The following is a 20,453-nucleotide window of genomic DNA, read 5'->3' as shown; positions in this document are numbered from 1 at the left end:
GTGTGTGTGTGTGTGTGTGTGTGTGTGTGTGTGTGTGTGTGTGTGTGTGTGTGTGTGTGTGTGTGTGTGTGTGTGTGTGTGTGTGTGTGTGTGTGTGTGTGAGCTACTTGGGCAGGAACACAAAACACTGGTTGGACAGAAAGGGTACTGGAGGTTAGCTTGCCAGCTAGGCTGAGATCTGGACCCTATAGCTGTGCCAGTGCGGAGTCTTATTGGGGACCTGGGGAACAACCAGCCCCAAACTGACTGTGATCTCTGTGTGCACTTAAGGGGAATTGTACATTACTGTGTGTATTTGTTATCCTTTCCTCTTATATGAGACACCCTCTCTGGTGTTAGTGATGAGGATTGAGGCTCCTTGATTGCTGGGCCAGGGTGCGGGCATCACAGTATATATAAATTCTGGGTTGGGGTAAGCCCCTCATATCACTGGTGCAGAGAAGCTTCCCCCCCTGCAAAGACAAGTTTAACGGAGAAGAGCAATGGTCAATATTCACTCTTCTTTATTTTGGTCTCTTTTTTCAACGTGTTAGCAGCTAGAGTTCCAAGTGACAGCATCTTAATAAGAATCCATTTTGCTAAGCATATAATTGACACATGTTATTTAGATTATGTGTTAAGACTTGCTTTACAAAACTTCAGTTTTATTATTGTGAGCAATACTGATCTTCATTTTATGAAGAGAAGAAGGCAATTTTTTTGTGATTTCCCTTTCTTCTCCTGGTGTAATTTATGTCCAAGGTGTTGAAACGTAGCTCGGCGATATCCATCTCAAATGTTCAGAATTTCACAGAATGCCCATATTTCTGCCTCTTATTTTCATCTTTTCCTAATAAAATTGGTGGCTTTCTAAAGTCACTCAATAATAATGGACATTTGAATTTCAGACTTCATAGCCTTCAGAAAATTCTGCTAATAAAAACCTATTGTTCTCTCAATGTTCTACACTTATAACAGAAATATATAAAGTCTGTCCCTGATTTTGAGCCTTTGTTCCTGATTACTTTTGGCTTTATCCAGAATGTTTGCACTAACAGGTTGAAAGAGATATGGTGAGAGATATAGTGGTAGAGGTAAGACAAGAAATACATTAAATCTAATATGATAAAGCAGTGCAGAAAATGTCAATTAAAAAGGAAAGGCCTACAACAGCACAAATTGCTGGCCAAGCAACTAATAACACTTTGATGTTACAAGGAATGGAAACCATAAAACTGATAATACAAGGGATGTATACTTTATTATGCTATCTCAGCAGCTTATAGGTTCATAGGTTTATGGGTAGGTACTAGGCTATTAGCCCTAGGGACTACACAAGCCTAGCCAAAAAGGTACCCTGGCTTTCGACACCCAAGAAAATTATTTTCCTGTGCCCCTGTCAAGCAGAGCCACAGAGGTGATCCCCGGGGTGAATTTCCTATTTCCCATCCAATCATCAAGAATTTTCTTGAAGAGTGCTAATGAGGAGCTTTGTTTGATATAGATAGATAGTTTGTTCCAGAGTATGGGAAGTCACTGGGACAGGAATCTACCCCTCCAGCATGTACTGTTTATTGTGGTGACAAGGTTTAGGTCCCTAGAGCATGTAGCTTGGAGGGATTGGAATTTCTTTAAGTGAAGCATGTCCAACAGCTCTGGGTTTGACATAGCTTTGTATGTTAGGCAGAGATTGCTTCTGAGTAAGCAATATGCGATGGAGTAAAGCTGGAGTTTTTTGAGATGGTCTGCGTAGGGCATCTGTTTGAGGCCAGTAATCCTCTTTGTGAGGTATTTCTGTGGCCTTTACTGTTGTTATAGATGTCTTGTGAAGTACATACCAAAAGGGGTGTTGTACTCTATAATGGGTCTAATGAGTGATGAGTAGAGGGGAACAATGACTTCTTTTTTCCTGGAAGAGAAACCTTTTGTGATGAGGTATGTGATGTAGAAGGATTTCCTGACTACTGTGGCAATGTGATTATCAAAGGAGAGACTACTGTCCACCTGTGTCCCAATGTCTTTTATCACACTTTCATTGTTAAGCAGACTACCACCTATGTGGTAGCTTATGGGTACAGGGTTTTTATCAAAGGGGATGACAATGCACTTTTTGGCATTGAGCTGGGTGCCATGGCTTTGGCACCAGGCATCTGTCTCAGTGAGGCCCTTTTGTAGGATGTCCACATCTTTAGGAGTTTCATTTATGGCTCCTAGTTTGCTGTCATCTGTGAACTTCATTAGCCAAAGACCTTCTGTGTTAGCCTGTACTTCAGAAAAGTAGATACCAAACAGGAGAAGAACCCTGTGGTGCTCCACTTGTCACTGGTCTGTAGTCGGACTTTGAGTCTGCTGCTTTCATAGTGTGGGTTCTGTCAGTGAGCCAGTTGGCAACCCATCTTGTGACATATGGATTTATAACTAGTTTAGTGAGTTTATCTATAATTCCAGAGTGGGAGATGGTGTCAAAAGCCTTGTCGAGATCTAGATAGGCTGTGTGAACCACCTTACCCTCGTCTACGGCTTTGGTGACTGCTTCAAAGAAGTCAATTAGGTTTAGGAGACATGATCTGCCTCTTACAAACCCGAACTGGGTGGGGTCCAGAGTTTGAAGATGACCAATGTCTTTGTTTATAAGTTCCATGATGATACGTTCCATGGCCTTGCAGACCAGGCTCATTAGGCTAATGGGGCAGTAGTTCCTGGGGTCTGTGGTGGCTCCCCCTTTGTGGAGTGGGATAACCGTTGCTGTGCGCCATTCAGTGGGCACAATGCCTGAGGTGAGGCTATGTTTGAACATGGTGCTTAGGTAGGGTGCCAGTTCATTCTGTATTTCATGTAGAATGCATCCTGGGATGTTGTCAGGTCCCATGGATGCTGTGTTCTTGGTTTTGGAGAGTGTGGTTTTTACCTGTACAGCCATGATTACAGGAACTTTGCATTCTTCCGGTATAGAGATGGGCCCTTTAGGGGGTGAGGGGGGTAAAGTTAGCACTGAACCTATCTGCCAAGATGTTGGCAATATCAGTTGGTTCTGTATATTTAGTGCCATTGTGCTGTAACTCAGAGCAGATCTGATTGTTGCCATTGAGATTCTTGCCATAGCTATAGAATGCTTTGTGGTTATTTTTAGAATCAGTGGTGATTTTGTTTTCATAACTAACTTTGAAGGATTTTATGAGGGATCTCAGCTTCTTACTGGGGCTGACCAGGGAGTTCTTCCAGTCATGGAATTTTACTCTTTTTTGCAACAGTTTCTTTTTTCTGTTGTAGAGTTTGTTTATACCAGAGGACCACCAGATTGGCTTCCTTTTTTTGGAGGATTCAGCAGTCATACCTCTATTGTTCATCTGCATGGGTGCTGTGAAGTTTGCCACTTCTGTCTTAATAAGCATGAAGTTGGCTTTGGAGAATTTTTTTGCAGTGGGTTTCCTAATGGGGGGTGGGGGTGGGATGTGGATGTCTAGGCTGATTAGCTTATGGTCAGATCTGACCAATGAGGAATTGACCTCTGGTGTTGAACACCAATCTCCCGTGTTGGTATGACTAAGTCTACGATATTGCTGCCCCTGGTGTGGGTGTGGATAAGTTGATTCAAGGCGCTGGAATTTATGAATTCCAGAAAACATTGAGCAAAAGAGTTGGTACATGAGTAGTTTTCCTAGTTAACTGTGGGGTAGTTTAAATCACCCATTATTAGGGTGTTGGGTTGTACCCTAATATTTTCCAGTGTATCAAAAAACAAGGAGTGGGAATCCTAGGGGGATCTGTAGCAAGTTACAATTTGGATTGTGGTCTTGCCCAGAGTAAGTTGCACTTGGATAATCTTGGATGCATTATGCTGAGCAACTAGCCTGGAGGTGTGGATATCCTTAATGAATATGGACACACCTCCACCTTTAGTGTTTCGGTCCAGATTAGGTGGCCAATAGGTGTGGTATAAATTACAGCCTGGTAATGCAGGGGTACTCTCTGGAGCCTTGAACCAAGTCTCTGTCACTGCACAGATGTCGATGTTCTCCATTTTAAGGAGAGCCTCGAGTGAATGAGGTTTAGACTTCTAGCATTGAGTAGCATTACCCTAAGATTTTGCTTGCTTGTACCTGCTGAGGTGGTGAATTTGTCATTTGAACCTTGTCTAAAAAAGGCACTATAGGGCTGACAAGAGTCTTAGCCAGTATCCGGAATCCCAAGGGCGACAGGTGCAGGCCATCTCTGGCAAAGCATCATGGTCTGTCGATCATGTCACCCCAGGCAGACAGACACTGGATCCCCTTAGAATGACACTAGAAGCTTAGCCAATTGTTGAAGTCAATTATATTGTCTGGTGGATGCTAGCAGGATCTAGGGTGGGGCTAGGATGCTACTCAGGGGGCCCTAAGACCTACCTTCTCCATGTCTCTTTTCATGTTCTCATGGTTCGTCTCATGTGGTTGGGGAGAACGTCTGGGAGGACAATGACAGAGTCATATTTGTACTGTTGTACATGTTGCATGTGGCATCCTGCACCCAACAGGGCCAGATGGCAGTAACTTCTCCTTGTTTAGCCTGGTGGGTGGAACATCAGTGTGCCTGATTACTAGAGTCCTCACCTATTATTATAGGGGAAATCCAACATCCACCACATCTTTTACCATAATTTGCATGCATTATGAATTTCAGAATTTCAGCACTATACAGAGCAGTTGTGTCATGTAATAATTAGTTCAGAAATAACCAGTAACCATTAAAGGCCTGTAGCATATGGTTACAAAAATAGAAGCAATTATATTCTTGGAACAACAGCACATGTTGTACAAATAAAAGCACCATGGCTATGAAGCTGCAAAAGAATCGTGCAAACACAAACTGGAAATAAAAGCCCAGGGATGATCTATAACATCTATGCATATGTATGTGTGTGTATGTATGTATATATATATATATATATATATATATATATATATATATATATATATATATATATATCATTAAATGAAAATAATGTTGATCACATGAAGGGATAACTAATTAGAAGATTGAGACCATTTTATAGAGGTGTTGGGAGAAGAGAAATGTGTTCAGGGTTATATGTATGTAAAAGACTTGAATAATAAAAGGTAAGCACGGTACTGTTACTTAGAAATAGATAACGTAATCCCTAATCATGGTGAAAGGAAAGCAAATGAGAAATTGTTTACATAAATGATACAGAATCTGAAAAATATGATATTCACAGCTCCCTCATGCACACATACAAATGTACAGTAAAACAATCAGTTCATACACAAGTGGAAAGTTGTAGCTATAAAATAAGGACAACATTCAAATATGAGATACAAGCTAAACTGCAAGTTAAATAATGAAATAACAACATTATGATCTGCTACACAGCTAGACAAAGGGCCCAACTTGGTTTGCAGTACAGCCAATTACAACACCCCCTATAAGAGGATATGAAGCAATAGTTCTAACTGCAGTCAGAAACTGGAACGTGAAATGAGTCTTTTTTAAGCATACATGTATACAAGTGAGCTAACAAAGCTGTCATACTGCTTCTAGTCCGGTAAGCGTGCAATTATTTGTACTTGATTAAAATGATCTGCAAAACTCATTTAATGATGCTTCTTTTCTTGTGATATCAGCTGTATAGGTCTTTGATTTAGGGATGGGAACAGGCAGTTTTTGAGGAACCTGCCCTTCTTTGCCTCATGTAGTTATGGTCATAGTGTCTCCAACACTTCATTTCTAGTCTCGCCAGCTGTAGTTGTCTTCATTTCATGGAAGGAAGCAGGTAGTTTTTATGGCGCATTCTATCCCTCCTCTAATGAGATCTGTGGTCGCAGTGACCAAGCTGTGGCAAAGCAGGTCAAGGTCATTTTCTAGGTGCATTAGGAAAGAGGCATTTGTCTACATTAAACAATATGCTTCTTGCAGTAACACCTATTTTTCTACTTGATCATCAGACAGAGCTGTTAGAGGTTCTTGAAGTTGGCAGGATACTTTGCAGTACAATGTACTATGCAGCAAAGCAGAAGAGATACTCCCTTTGTGCAAAGACTGACTTATTTTATCTTAGCTGCAGAATTTACAATTCAGCATGCTCAATCTCAGGCATCTGTGTGAATTAAAATGTGAATTAAATGTAAACTGTTTTATCATTAAGACATATTTTCATTTATTCATTTAAAATATTACAATACGTAATACAATTATATTTATTTAAAGCATTAAAATGCCTATACTGCTGAACTCCACACAAGCAATGAAAATGCAACTAATACCACATATAGACATATTAAAAGAATAGCAAATAAAGCTAGAATAATAATTAAATCAAATGACCAGAGCTAAAAAGTTATTCTGTGTGTGTGTGTGTTTGTGTGTGTGTGTGTGTGTGTGTGGGGGGGGGTGTAACCTTTTCTAAAAATATGATATTCAGGGATCTCCCAAAGGAGGATTTTTTAATTCATATGCCTGAATCAAGGTCAGGTAGGCAACACACAACCTGACAGTATCTTGGAACCAGTTCATTGGAATGGCAGGCAGCCCCATGCCTGATGAGCTAAGGAACCTAGTAGAAACCAAAAGAAACCACTAAAACTAATAAAACACAAACAAGGAAAGGATGGAGAAGGGAAATACACTCAAATAAAACACTACAAACATTTAATGTAAGTGCTATCTTCTGAAATAAATATTCCAAATTTCATCAGACAATAAAAACTGAACAGTAACAACTTTTAATATCCCTCTTACATCATCATAATTTCTCTGCATTATCTTTCTAAAGCCCTAAGTTTCAGTAAAACATTGAATAGAACATAAATCATTTAGTCTGGGGAAACTTTAGATGTTCAGCCTCACTTGCCATATTAACTTTAAACTTGAAATAGTTGCCTGGATATAAAGAGGTATGTCTAGCTCGAGCATTATGGGGTTCGATTTGCCAATACTATAAATATGTTCTTATATTCGCGTTCTAAATTTGCGTTCAAATGTCAATACTAGAGTCAATAACTAAATCATTAATATGGGATCTAATCCTCTGATAGGCCCCATTAATTTCATTCAAAGAAACAGGTTCAAGAGTTCCCTTATTTTTTATGGAAAATTAATTTAACTGTACTGTTGGGCACCGAGGTGGAATGTGATGTACAGTACAAGCTCACTAGTACATTTAATCTGCCTGAGCATCCTTAATTGGTCACTTTTGAATGGATTTCTGAAATGGATATAAGGGAACTGTTGGGAAAACAGAACAGGCTAACTAATTAGAATAACTTGGACAAAAAAGAATGTGAATTGCTTAATTCCTTAAGGGACTTCAATGTTATGGTTATGAAACCTGACAAAGGTGGAAGGTTGGTCTTTATGGATAAGGTGGATTACTGGGACAGGATGTTAAACATTTTGCATACAGATACTTATGAACCTGTTTCTTTGAATAAAATTATTGGGGCCTATCAGAGGATTAGATCCCATATTAATAATTTATTTATTGACTCTCATATTGACATGGTTTTATATCATTTTCTTAATATGGTTTCACCATTGACCCCTGTGAGTTTTGGAATCCCTAAAATCCATAAAGACTTAAATGACCCACCCCTCCCGTTACATCCCACAGTCAATGGAAGAAATTCAATGACTTTTGCTTGTGCTAAACTGGTAGATAGTAAATTGAAAAAAAAAATTAATCAGTGAACCTTAGATTTGTAAGGACTCAGTCATTTCTTGAATGTATTAATAATTTGGAATTTACTGTAAAGATAATTACAATTTCCTGACAATTGACATTAGGGATTTGTATAGTGTTATTTCACATGATTTGGGCATACAGTGGGTAATAGAATTTTTTGAGTAAAGGAGCACCTACTGAGGACACTAGTTTAGTGGAGAAATTACTGGATAGCATAGTAATAATTTCTTATGCTTTGATACTGTTATGTTCCTCCCAGTTTAACTCAGAAATTATTTTCTTTTTGGATGTTGAATTATGTAAAGATAGATTAAGTTCTAAGTATATTTCAAGGATTTTTAGAAAGAGAACTTACTCTAACTCCTTTTTGTATTTTTCCAGTGCCCATCCCTTACATTAGAAAGTATCCATGGTAAAAGGCCAATTGGTTAGAGCAGCCAGGATGGTTTCACTGGATGATGACTTTAAAAGTGAGTGTGAGAATTTGAAGGGTATGTTTTGCACACAGGGTTACCCCCCCCCTCCAGATTTTTGTGGACCAACTAATAATTGAAGTGAAAGGAAAGAGAATTGAAGGCTATTTTAAGCTGATTTTAAACAATAAGGAGGGAGCAGTGAACATAGTATATGAACCCCAAAATCTACAACTTTCTAGTGGGGATAGAGTAGTAAAAGCTGGACATAGTCTGAGTTTCATTGCCATTTTTAGCGTAGACTCTTATCATTTAAAAGATATTTTGAACAAAAATTGGAGTTTTCTTATGGAAAACAATTCTATTGGACTGAAATTAAATGAGCAGCCTAGGCGTATATTCAAGAAAGGAATCAACTTTAAGAGTATTTTGGAGTGTAGAAGAGGCCCAATAGTTAGATGTCCGAGTATGTACAAATGCGAAGCCTACCCATATTGTAAATATATTGACACTGGTAGTATTTTTCTAATATGTACTAATAGGTATAATATAAAAGGTAGATTTAATTGTAACTCCAGGGGGGGTGACTTATTTAGCCAAGTGTCAGCTTTGTGAAAGTTTTTATGTAGGTAAAACTGAATGCAAATTTGGAGAGCAAATATATGAACATATTTATAGTATTGGCAAATTGAACCCCCATTTTCCCAGTTACAGTACATTTATGAAGACTGGAAAACATTGCTGACCTTTTTTAGCCTAAACTTAAATTTCCTTGGTACTTAGACTGCATATTTCATTTGATCATGACAAATGGTTAAATGCTTGTGGATTTTCAGCAAGTTATGGAATATAATGACTTCTACTTACACTGTCAGTCTACACTGATAGCATTGCTCTCCCCACAAATTTGAAACACCTTTTGAGACCAGCACAGATGTTGCAACTAAATAAATAAATCTCTTTACCTCCTGTCGTTTGAAGTTCTGAATGTACTCTTCAAACTGCTCATCCCTTGTTTCATCGGCTTTGCCCAGCTTTTGCAGAACCTAATATTTAGAAAAGAAACATATTTTTTACCTGATGTGCAAATCACAGAGTATAAAAAAAGAACAAACAACATTCACTGACTTGTATCTGAGATGCACTCTTTATTTATCTAGCTTTCCTTTACAGACCAGCATTAGCCTTAGAAATACAGTAGAGGTACATACAGGCATCATATCAAAACATCTACAACTAAGTTGAAAAAATATATTTCTCTAAACTACGTCATGCCAAGCTGTTATGCATGGCTTTTTAGTACCATAATAAACACCTGTTAGCACAAAATTGTTTCCATTATAAATACTCCAAGCAAACTTGGCATTCAATCAAATCAGAAAAATATTATTTACAGCTTAACTTTTACTTTATGCTATATAACTTTCTCCCTTACATAATTCTGAAATACATTAGCTGTCAGGACTTGATTTTTGTTCTCTTTTTCGACTTCTCTACTACAGAAGTGAATAATTTCTAGGACATGCCTAACACTAATAAAATAATTCCTCAGTTCTGTATTCTGATATGCACTAAGTTATAAAATGGCAGAAAACAAACCATTGAGCTGGTTGGCTAAAAGGGGTCAGCTGACTATACATTACATCTCTGCATTCATACATTTATATTTATAATTTCATTTCTCTCATAAAAACAATACTTTGAAGCAGGGTATTAACAGTAACAGTAACAAACAATTCCATGATAAGCATTAAATTATTTAGCACAGCTTCGCGGCTTCATATCTTCAGACACAGCATTCACCTAAGGAGTAGAAATTTCAGTTATATAGCAAGTCATTTCAGGAGGGAGTGGAACATTTTATCAGCTCTTGTATTGTTTAGGACAAGATGGACAATGATTGTTGGAATATGAAGTTGTCTGTTAGCTTTTAATGTTTATAATGAGTGTATCATAGTTGCGTATTACTTAACCTATAAGCATCAATAAATAATCTGCACAGAACTTGTATTAGTATTCTTTTATGCAGAATTGGTGTTAACATTCTTGCCATTGAAGAACTGAAAGAAAGGTTTGAGATTGTTTAATGATTTTCTAATGATCATACAAACTGCAGCAGAGGATGAAAGGAGTCTCCGAACCACACCAAATGGAAATGTAAAACACGATCCAAGTGCAAATCCAAGTTTATTCAAACCAAAAATACCAAAGGACGATAAAAGCCGTAAGCGCTTTCATCCCATAACAACAGAACTTCATCAGACAATTAAAATAAGATTACAGCAAGCTTTTAAACACAAACACAAATATCCTAATTGCTTCTATCCACGCCCCCTTAAAGCTATAAGATCACATTAAATGTGAATACATTTAAAAAAAAATAAATATATATAAATAGATATAAATACATGAACATACATGTTTTAAAATCATAAAGCTTCTACATATTTATATATATATATATATATATATATATATATATATATATATATATATAGTTATATATTAATTTTATATACTTATAACTTATATACGATATAAAAGTGAAGAAGGACCAAGCACATTTTGGAGAATGAAGGGCATTCCTTTTGTTTTTTTATAATAGATAACATTACAACAGATATTAGGGGTGGTGCTTGGTCTACCTTACTGGAAAGAAGGGAACTGTATGGGCAATTGATATTAGATTCCACTAACTAGCCAGGTTTGAATGAAAAAGTCTCTATTAGTGCCCTATTGAATTTAAAGGCTTTAAGAAGATAAAAAGTATATAAAATTAATATATAACTATATATATATATATATATATATATATATATATATGTAGAAGCTTTATGATTTTAAAACTTGTATGTTTGTGTATTTATATGTATTTTTATATATTTTTTTTTTTTTTAAAATGTATTCACATTGAATGTGATCTTATAGCTTTAAGGGGGCATGGATAGAAGCAATTAGGATATTTGTGATTGTGTTTAAAAGCTTGTTGTAATCTTATTTTAATTGTCTGATGAAGTTCTTTGAATAAACACATTTCCATTTGGTGTGGTTCGGAGACTCCTTTCATTCCCCTGCTGCAGTTTGTATGGTCAGCGGTTTTGAAGTGTTTTGATTTTCTAATGATGTTACATTAAACTTCAGTGAAAATAAAAATAGATTAATACAATATGCAGGTAAAACAACACAAGCATCTGACTCTTTAGATTTTAAATGTTATAGTGCTCCTCGGGATTGACTATTGATTAACAATTAAAACAGATAGTACATGCACTATGATCAAATGCTTGGAACAAGGTTTTGAATAGGTTTGCAGTGTTCAACAAAATACTGCAGTCATGTTTTGATTCCAGTGGTTTAGGTTTTGAAACAACAAATCATCCCCGAAGTATTGTATGATATGCAGTACTTAGATAGTAACAGCTATTAGATTAGGACTTGGAACTTCCAAAAACATTTCTGTTATAATCTCCCCAAGGACTGACAGCACAACCTTAGTTAGTCATAAAAAAGGGACAGAAGGGGGTCTCCCCAACATGGCAGGTGTAGGAGGTAAGGATCCCCACAGGAAGAATACAGTGTATTTCTGGAAGTTATGTTTTGTCAGCCAAACCCATCAGAATATCTTCAAAGAATGGGCATTTGCTTTTATTGTTACTGGGTCTGCAGGATTAGCCCAATGCTTCACCCTTCCCACACCTTGCTGGCATATTCATGCCTCTGTGGAGATAAGAGACAGACTATATCTGTGTAGGAGATGGCCCTCCGGGTAATTTTTTTCCTAATTGATGAGCATTATTACCTTTCTCCTTCCCTCACAAAGCAGAGAGCTGATTAGTAGGGAGTGGTGCAAACTACAGTTCCTGAGAACTGCATAACCCCACCCCCACCAGCCTGCGTGCTACACAATGTGCTGTCACACATGCTAGCCTCCTGGCCAACAGCTGCACTGCTTTACAGCATCTGTATTCATTGCTTTTTGCTGCATGTGATACATCTGCATTTATTCACATGTGGCCAGTGCCACAAGATGAGCTGCCACCGTTCAACCAGGATGTGTGAGATGGTATCTATCTCCCATCTTCCCCCGACTACTCTTTCCAGTACTCATGCCAATAATCAAAAGCAAGCCTTCTGGAGCATAGGCAAGGCTTTATCCCTCTATGCACTAAGGCCAGGTTTCAAAGAATGGATCTCTGTCAATTCCAAATGTACTCATAACATTTTGTCAAAAATTACCTTTTATGACAAACTTTAAAAATCTGCTGATTATCTGAGTCTTTTCTTGTGCTGTTATGAATCTGAAAACATATGGTTAATGAATATGGACAATAAGAATCCTGAATTCATTTTATATATCTTGAAGTTGGACACTTGCAGTGATATTAAATATTTAATTGTAGAACAGTACAAGTGGAAAAAAATGAAATTCTAAGTTGAAAAGCTGGCTTAATTTAATGATAGGAGAGTTGATTTAATATGTCATTTATTGTTCGCAAGCTATAATGGATAACAGTGCTTACAGGATGATAACGTACAATATAAAGACTTATGATCAAGTCATTAATAATAACCAAGCCACTGATGGATTCAAGAAATTCATCTCTTGAGAGCAACACACAGCAAGCAAATGGTTTTAATTCATTTTGAGAACACATTAACAAGGTGGAGTCGTGTTCTCATTTCTAGGTTGTTCATAGTTAAAACTGTATCTCTCAACTGTCCAGATTTTTACAGAATGTCCAGATTTTTACCTCATATTTTTGGTTTATTCCTCATAAAATTTGTGTTTTCCTGGCAAACCACTGGGATGATCTGAGGACTGAAGTCACTAAATAATGACATACATTTAAGTTTCAGACTTCAAATCATTCAGAAAAATGCATGTTCACACAAACCATGTTACTCTAGCAACTTATAAGCCAATATTTTTAATTGAGAATATCACCTCTTTTATATAGATTTTTATGACACTAGCACAGCTATTAATATTTGCATCTGTGGTAGACTCCAGCTAAAGTTCTGGTTGTACACATTTTTTAATTGTGAGTTCCATGACTCAGTTAGAAGCACTTCATATGCTACTAAATTATAATTATGAATGCAGGACATCAGCTTTTTGATTGGTGTGTTGTGCATCTAAACTAAAAATAAAATATATATATAGTTGTTTATGAGTGAAAAAAGCCATGTCTGCATGTCTTTTATGGATGAACTGTTAATCTCTACTACTTAAAATAGACAGGTACAGTTCATAGTTTATATGTTCATAGGCATATGCTAAACTAATGATCACTAGTGTCTTAATAAGCCTAGCCATGCAATCAAATCCAATTGTGTCCCTAGGAGGGAGATGTGTTAGTTAGGATGTTTCTAGACATTATGGAGGTGGGTATGTTTGTTTGGGCATTAATGTCTGCTTCTGCCTATCAGAGACATGGTGGTCAGACTTGGGATCCATTGGTCAAGGTTACACTTAAGTATGGTTAGGAATGGACTCTCCTTCATATGGATGGGGAGACTGTTCCAAAGCATTTCTTATTTATGTCAAAAGCAAAAAATGTAAATCCTTGGATCTAGTGGTTCGGATGCTGTTCTTTTTGTGGATGTGAAAAAGGTCCATCAAAACCGGATCCAAGAATGCCTTGTATGCCAAGCATAGAGTGCCTGTCAGTAACCCGTAGGAGACAGAGTATAGAGATAGAGCTTTAAGACAATCCATACTGGGCAATGTCTTTACACCCTGGATTCTCCTGGTAAGGATCATTTTTGGGCATTGCAAGTGTTGGATATGTTTATTCAGGTACTTGCCAAAGGGGGCATTATACTGATAAGGGCTGAATAAAGTGGCACTATGTCCTCCTTGGACCTGGATGCCAAGCACTTATAAGTTCAGTGACACACAATGATTTTTATACTGCCTTTGCCATACTGTGTGTAAAAAGACAATCAGGCAATGAAATATTACCTGTCTACTAAACATTAACTTCAGAAGTACATTAAACTGAAGATAAAATATGGATTGGTATGTTACAAGGCCTTAAGTACTTACTCATCAGGACAGGATACTATAATAATTATGTCTCTGAAGTAATTTATAAAAGCACCCTGCCAAGAGAACATAAATACAGCACAATTTTGGACACTGAACCCTTTCATAGGATCATAGGATCATAGGAAGTTACTAGACTAATGGCCCAGGAGCCCTTACAAGCCTAACCAAGAGTTTATCCCCAAAACCTCAGTCAGCACCTGTCACCGCTGTCATTGAGGGACACAGGTGGAACTCTTGGGACAAATTTGTGGTTTCCCATCACTCATCAAGGTCGTGCTTGAAGATGGTCAGTGAGGTACTCTGTTTGATGTGTATGGGAAGTCTATTCCAGAGATGGGGCAGCCTCTGGAAGACAAACCTGTCTCTCCAGCAGGTTTTGTTGATGTCGCATATTAGATTCAGGCCTTTCGAACGGGTAATGAGCGAGGAGTTAGATTAGCGAATATGGAGAATTTCTAGTAGGGCAGGGTCCAAGATTGCCTTGTAGGTGAGACACAGATCACCACTGAGCAATCTGTACCATATCAAGTAGACTGATAGTGATTTGAGCCTGTCCACATAGGACAGGTGTTGGAGGCCATGGATTCTCTTTGTGAGGTATTTCTGTGGCCTTTCCAGTTGGTGCAGATGTTTGGAGTGGTACACACCAAACGGGACTGTAGTTCAGTAGGGCTGGTATATTTGGCCCTATGTAATCAGTGAATTCTCTTGGAAGCATGTAATGTAAGAAGATTAAAAAATATATTAAAAGTTAGCCTTTTTAGTTGGCTTTTTTATTGAATTCTTAATTGGATGATTATTTAATTAATCAAATGCATGCATTTAAGTGTATGTTTACCAGCAGAAAGATGTACTCTGAAAAGGCTTTTCTGAAAGCCAAGGCACCAGATAAGTGTTACTTGCTCTTAATAGTATAAGAGTTCGAAGTTTTGCGCTGTTAACTTTTACTGTAGAAGTTATTTTTTTATTTTAATAAACTGAGTGAATTTATCTGGCCTGGAACTTATGGTGTGAGATTAAATGTGGTGTTATTTATTTATTTTTGTAAAAATTTTTAATGATTTATTAATGTTTTTAAAGGTAAAATGTTTTTAAATTGCTGCTTCTTTAACTGCAGTATGAACATTGGTATCAGATTGATTAACGAGTGTAATTATGGGTATTTAAGGAGAGATTGTCTAAGGTGTTTAATTCTGAAGAAATTCTTGTAGAGGGTTTTCTGCAATAAAGTTTTGTGTGGAATTGAACTTGCCTTGAGCTTTGGATACCATGTATTTTTCTGTTGATTGTAGTATCATGCTTGGTGAAGGTGGGATGCTGCTTATGGCTAGGGATACACTTGCCTGGCACACATATTCTGAGAGCTCAATCATGTCTCTCTTACTATAGTCCAGGGAGGTACATCTCAAGTCATTCACACCAACATGGACAATGACAGAGTCATACTTGTTGTGGAGAGACTTAAATGCATGCATGATGTGGTGGATTCTGTTAACAGACAGACCAGACAGACAATTGAGACTGGTGAGGAGGACATCTGTGTCTCACAACTGAGTTGCCAATGACTAGTATGTTTGGTTTATTATTATGCCTTGTGGGCTGTATTGGTTTATTGTTTTGCCTTATGGGCTGTGTTTGTGAGACACTGGTGTGTTGTCAGCTGTATGTGATGTGTTTGATGTGGTGTGTATAATGTTTGTGAGTGTCTTTTGGAGGTGTCGTCTGTTCAGGTAAGTTTTTATTGAAGACCTCTGCATAGGTGGGTGTGTCTTGTGCTTGGCTATGTGAAGTGAGTGGTGTGCTGTTTGTGCTGGCCATCTCCTCTTTGTCAGGAGTCATTTCTTCTTAAGTACTGGCTGGCATAGCTGTCTAGGTAATTAAGCAAATTATAAATTTCATGCAGCCACTCATTGTGGATTTCATATGGCCAATGTCCTGAACTGTGGATGTGGGATATGTGCAGATTAGGAAAGTTTACTTCTGTATGCTATAATAACAGATCATTTGGGAAAACAACAACCACATTTTCATACAAAAAAGCTATATATTAATCAATTTGTCAGAGAAGGTGCATAATGAAATATTAGTATTTAGCCTTGGTGATATGGATGTTTGTCTACATAAACCCCAAGGCAAAACTAGCAGGTTTTTTAAAAGCATGACAGGGAGTGTATTCGAAATGTTAATTAGGTTCCATCCCATATATCATTTACTGCAGAACACTTAATAATGATACATGCATTTTGGGTGGTTGTTAACCATGCTGAACCATGTGCATCTGTACTTTGTGAATACGGTATGTACACACACACTTGTAAGTTTACCTTTGAGCAATGGTATGCACAGACCGTATTTTCCTGTAATATTGTTTGCAAATGGGGCTGGTGTTCTGTTTAAATCCCACTTAATTTTAGAAAGGAGTGCCACCAACCTTACAAAAATACTGCCAGAAATGTATTTATTTCTGAAAAGGTAAATAACTATTAAGTTATGTAAGATAAGTAAACAGCAAATACTATTAAACTGAAACTAAATCACCAACATTACTGAATGATTTTATACAAGGTAAAAGCTATACAAAACGAACTCTCGCCATTACTCTGTATTTCCTTGACTTCACTGACAAAAGGTGAGTAGCAATTATACTACTAGCATAAAGTTTATTTATATTTAAGTCAGACTATTGTCTAATGTTCTTATGTTCTTAACCACTTATATTGAATATCATATAGAACTGTGTGCTTTTACTGAATTATCTGTGCATTTTGAATTGCCTTTATGAAGTAAGAATGTACACAGTGGACGACAGGATATTATAATGCGGCTCACTTTGAAGAATTGTTTTTTACATTTTCATCAAAGCTTAATTAAAGCTGGCTACACAGTGCAGCACTGTTAAGTGTTAGCACTGTTTCTCACTGTGAAGGTATGCTGTCTGCACTTCTTGCTGGCTGGGGACCACAGTTCACTTGATTACCTGGGAAGCCAGCAGAGTGAACTGGGGGAAGATTTGTGTTTATTTTAACTGGAAACTTGCTCTACTTTGTCACATTAGGAGCAAATGAGAATCCTACTGGACATCATTAAGGAATGTGGCTGATGATTGCATAAGCAACCTGGCAGCATCAAGTGTGTTAAGACATTTCATAGGCAGGAATGTTCATTTACTACATACAATAACAGGGGAAGTTTAGGTAAACTAGTGCCTTGATGCAAATCATGGTTCAGTCTTGAGAGATTCTTATCAAATTTGGCTGCCACAGTTGATAGCTGTAGGCCTCAAAATTGTGTTTAAACCATTAGAAAGGCATTACATGCCACTCTCCATTCTGACCTAGCCAAAGACAACTATCTGAGGCACTATTGTGAAATGAGAAATTCTGCAGCTTAGTTTGAACTAAGCTGGTGTTGTGGAAAGAGAGGAACTGTACATATGAGAGAATGAGTTCTGGCACACAATACTTTGAATAAGTACGGACATCAATACAATAATTAACAAAAGAAAGAAGGGCAATACTAATTTATTTACTTAGTCATTTGTTGACAAAATAGGTGAGCCAATGCCTGAAGGAACTCTTTCAACTCTGAGTTATTCTTAAAGGTGCACACAAGATATACACAAAGATAATACTGATGATTCATATTGACAGAAACGAAACAAATGTAATTTTCTTTTATTTAAGTTTGTTTACTAGGTAGGGCACTGATAAGCAGCTAACCAATTTCAGACCGAGTCCAGGATGTAGTTTACAGTAAGCAAAAGTTAAGATAAAAACATATTTTTCAAAGTTATCTATTCATCGCTAGCACTGAGGAAACTATCCAAGCACTTACACTTAACAAATTACCTTAATAAAGAAATATATTGATTACAGAAAACAGAATTAAGCTGATTACAGAGTAAGGCATCCAGGATGATTTTAAAGAGGTAAGAGAATTGATATAATAAACACAAACATGCTGCAGTGGATTTATATATCCAGGTATCATATAACTGATTTACATAGGCAGAAATTAATCAGAAGAAATCAAACAATTAGTAGAAATACAGCTTAGAATAAGAGCGATGAAAGATAATATGACCTTTTGCAAATTATTTAATGATACACAGGAAATCACATTTAAAGGAACATAATTACAACTAGGAAGAATGACATAGCTAACTACAGCAGGAAGGGAGACTAGAACATGGTTCATAATCAATAAAAGAGTTCAGAAACAGAAAGTGATGGAATGAACTGTTCCTGTTCAGAAAGACTAATGGGGTATCCGAACAGAAGTTATATAATGTTTAATGTCAAATGCATAAGGGAGCTAGCTCATTGCTGTACTAAGACCAAAGCAATGTGATTTACACTTTTATAGATACAAGATGCAGAAGAAGATGAAAAGTGCGTGAAGGTGGGAGAGGTGGTATGTGCAATACTGTGGCAGCTAGCAAGTAAGAAGTACTAAGTACAAAGTAGAATGCATCAAGAATGCTGTACATCTCATCTGAGTGATTACTACAGAGTCTGGGAAAAGGGATAAAAAATAATTCTCACCATATATTAGAAAAGCATGCCCAGTGAGTTCCAGAATGAAAACAGGGCTTGTATGAAAGTAGAAAGTCTCACAGGCAACAGAGGCAAACATCCAAGCAGGAACAAGGGTGGTCTTAGGTTAAGTGAAAAAAAAATGGGTGCGATAAGGTCTCACACCTACGCGGGTGGGGGGTCTGCACTTGTCACAGTCATAGCTAAAAATACACAGGGGGGCTCTTCTACTTAAAACCTTAGCAAGTTGCTTGCTATAAATGTAACAAGCAGCTTGCCACACTCAATCTACCACACAGTGAGGACATCAGCACTTCAGCCACAACTGCAAATGCAATACTGACATTTTATTAACAAATGCCAGTACTAAACTTTATACCTCAGAGATGTCCAGAATTTCACAAAGAGTTTTGTCTCGTATTTTGGTCCATTCCTCGTGATAGTTGTGGTTTCCTGGCATATGACTGAGAATTGAAGTCAGTTTTCAGAAATTGCATGCTAATGCAAAACTTGCTATTTTATTGGTTTTCCACATATGTATGAGCAACACTTAAAATCTGTCCCTGATTTTGCCATTTGTCCTCTTTATTCTTGGCATAATTCTTGCACTAACAGGTTGAAATGTGTGCTATATCTACTGATCTCGACAAGTTATAGCTTCGACATTTGTTCCACATTTTTTTTACCTTTGTCCAAAATTCTTGACAAAAGAAGTTGAGAGGTATGATTTTAGCTTGGGTTCCCTAAATAGAATTGTATTCAGGGTAGGTTGAAGGGGCAGCCATCCCAGATGTAAGGTGTTAGGGGTCACAACTGGCTTGCCAATCGGTTGATAATGTAGCACAGCATTTATTTGTGTACTAGTAATCCTGAATGCCGGTATGGAAATGAATTCAATTTCTGTGTGTGGTACATCTCATCTGAGTGATTACTACAAAATCTGGGAAAAGGGATACAAAATCATTCTCACCGTATATTAGAAAAGCATGGCCAGTGAGCTCCAACTTCTTTAATCAAGAATTTTGGAGTGTTTTTGTTGTGCCAGTATAGAATTGTATTTATAGCATATTGTGACTTTAAATAACAGGTAAAAAGCTGCTTTATTCAATAATGTGAATACTGTCACCTGATATGTGTATTTTTGAGTAACCTGTTTGGCAATTAGAGTAGAAGTTATTGTAACCTCCGAGGGATACAACTGACTCTGTGTATCTGCATAACATCACTGTTATTTCCGACTGTTAGATGGAGAATGTAGCATCTTAGTAGTTACTTGTTTCTGTAGCACACCACTGATTACTGACTTCTAATGCAGAATGTTAAATTGTGTGTAGCATCTTAGTAGTTACTTGTTTCTGTAGCACACCACTGATTACTGACTTTTAGTGCAGAATGTTAAACTGTGTGTAGCACCTTAGAAGTTACTTGTTTCTGTAGCATACCACTGATTACTGACTTCTAATGCAGAATGTTAAACTGTGTGTAGCATCTTAGAAGTTACTTGTGTTTCTGTAGCATACCACTGTTGTTCCTGACTCTTAGTGGACAATGCTAAATAGTGTGTAGCAGCTTAGTAGTTACTATTTCTGTCTTCATAACCTTTATAACAATAGGTAATAGTGTAGTGTATGTCATAGAATTGTGCTGTTTCTTACAAGGTATGCTGCTCCACCCCTGCATTCTCTATCTCAGTTACCTGGTAATCAGAGTGTTTTAAAACTTCAGACCTAATATTTACATCCTTTTCCTTTTTACTTCCAGTCCCCACAGCAAAAGTTACATCCTGTGTCTTGGCC

At 37.2% G+C, this 20,453-nt stretch overlaps 1 protein-coding gene across 1 annotated transcript in view; it reads right to left on the bottom strand.

The window, feature by feature from the left end:
• Positions 1-20,453, bottom strand: part of AMPH (amphiphysin) — a 1,643,383-nt gene that overhangs the window by 978,372 nt on the left and 644,558 nt on the right. The window contains exon 2 of the mRNA XM_044064832.1: positions 9,036-9,116. Within this exon, the coding sequence (XP_043920767.1) occupies positions 9,036-9,116 (81 nt within the window). The remainder of the gene's footprint in view (positions 1-9,035; positions 9,117-20,453) is intronic.

Source organism: Protopterus annectens, chromosome 3.part0, assembly GCF_019279795.1.
Source record: "Protopterus annectens isolate FY-2018-M chromosome 3.part0, PAN1.0, whole genome shotgun sequence".
In the NCBI taxonomy this organism is placed as follows: Eukaryota; Metazoa; Chordata; order Ceratodontiformes; family Protopteridae; genus Protopterus; species Protopterus annectens.
This window is presented reverse-complemented; position numbering and strand designations above follow the sequence as displayed.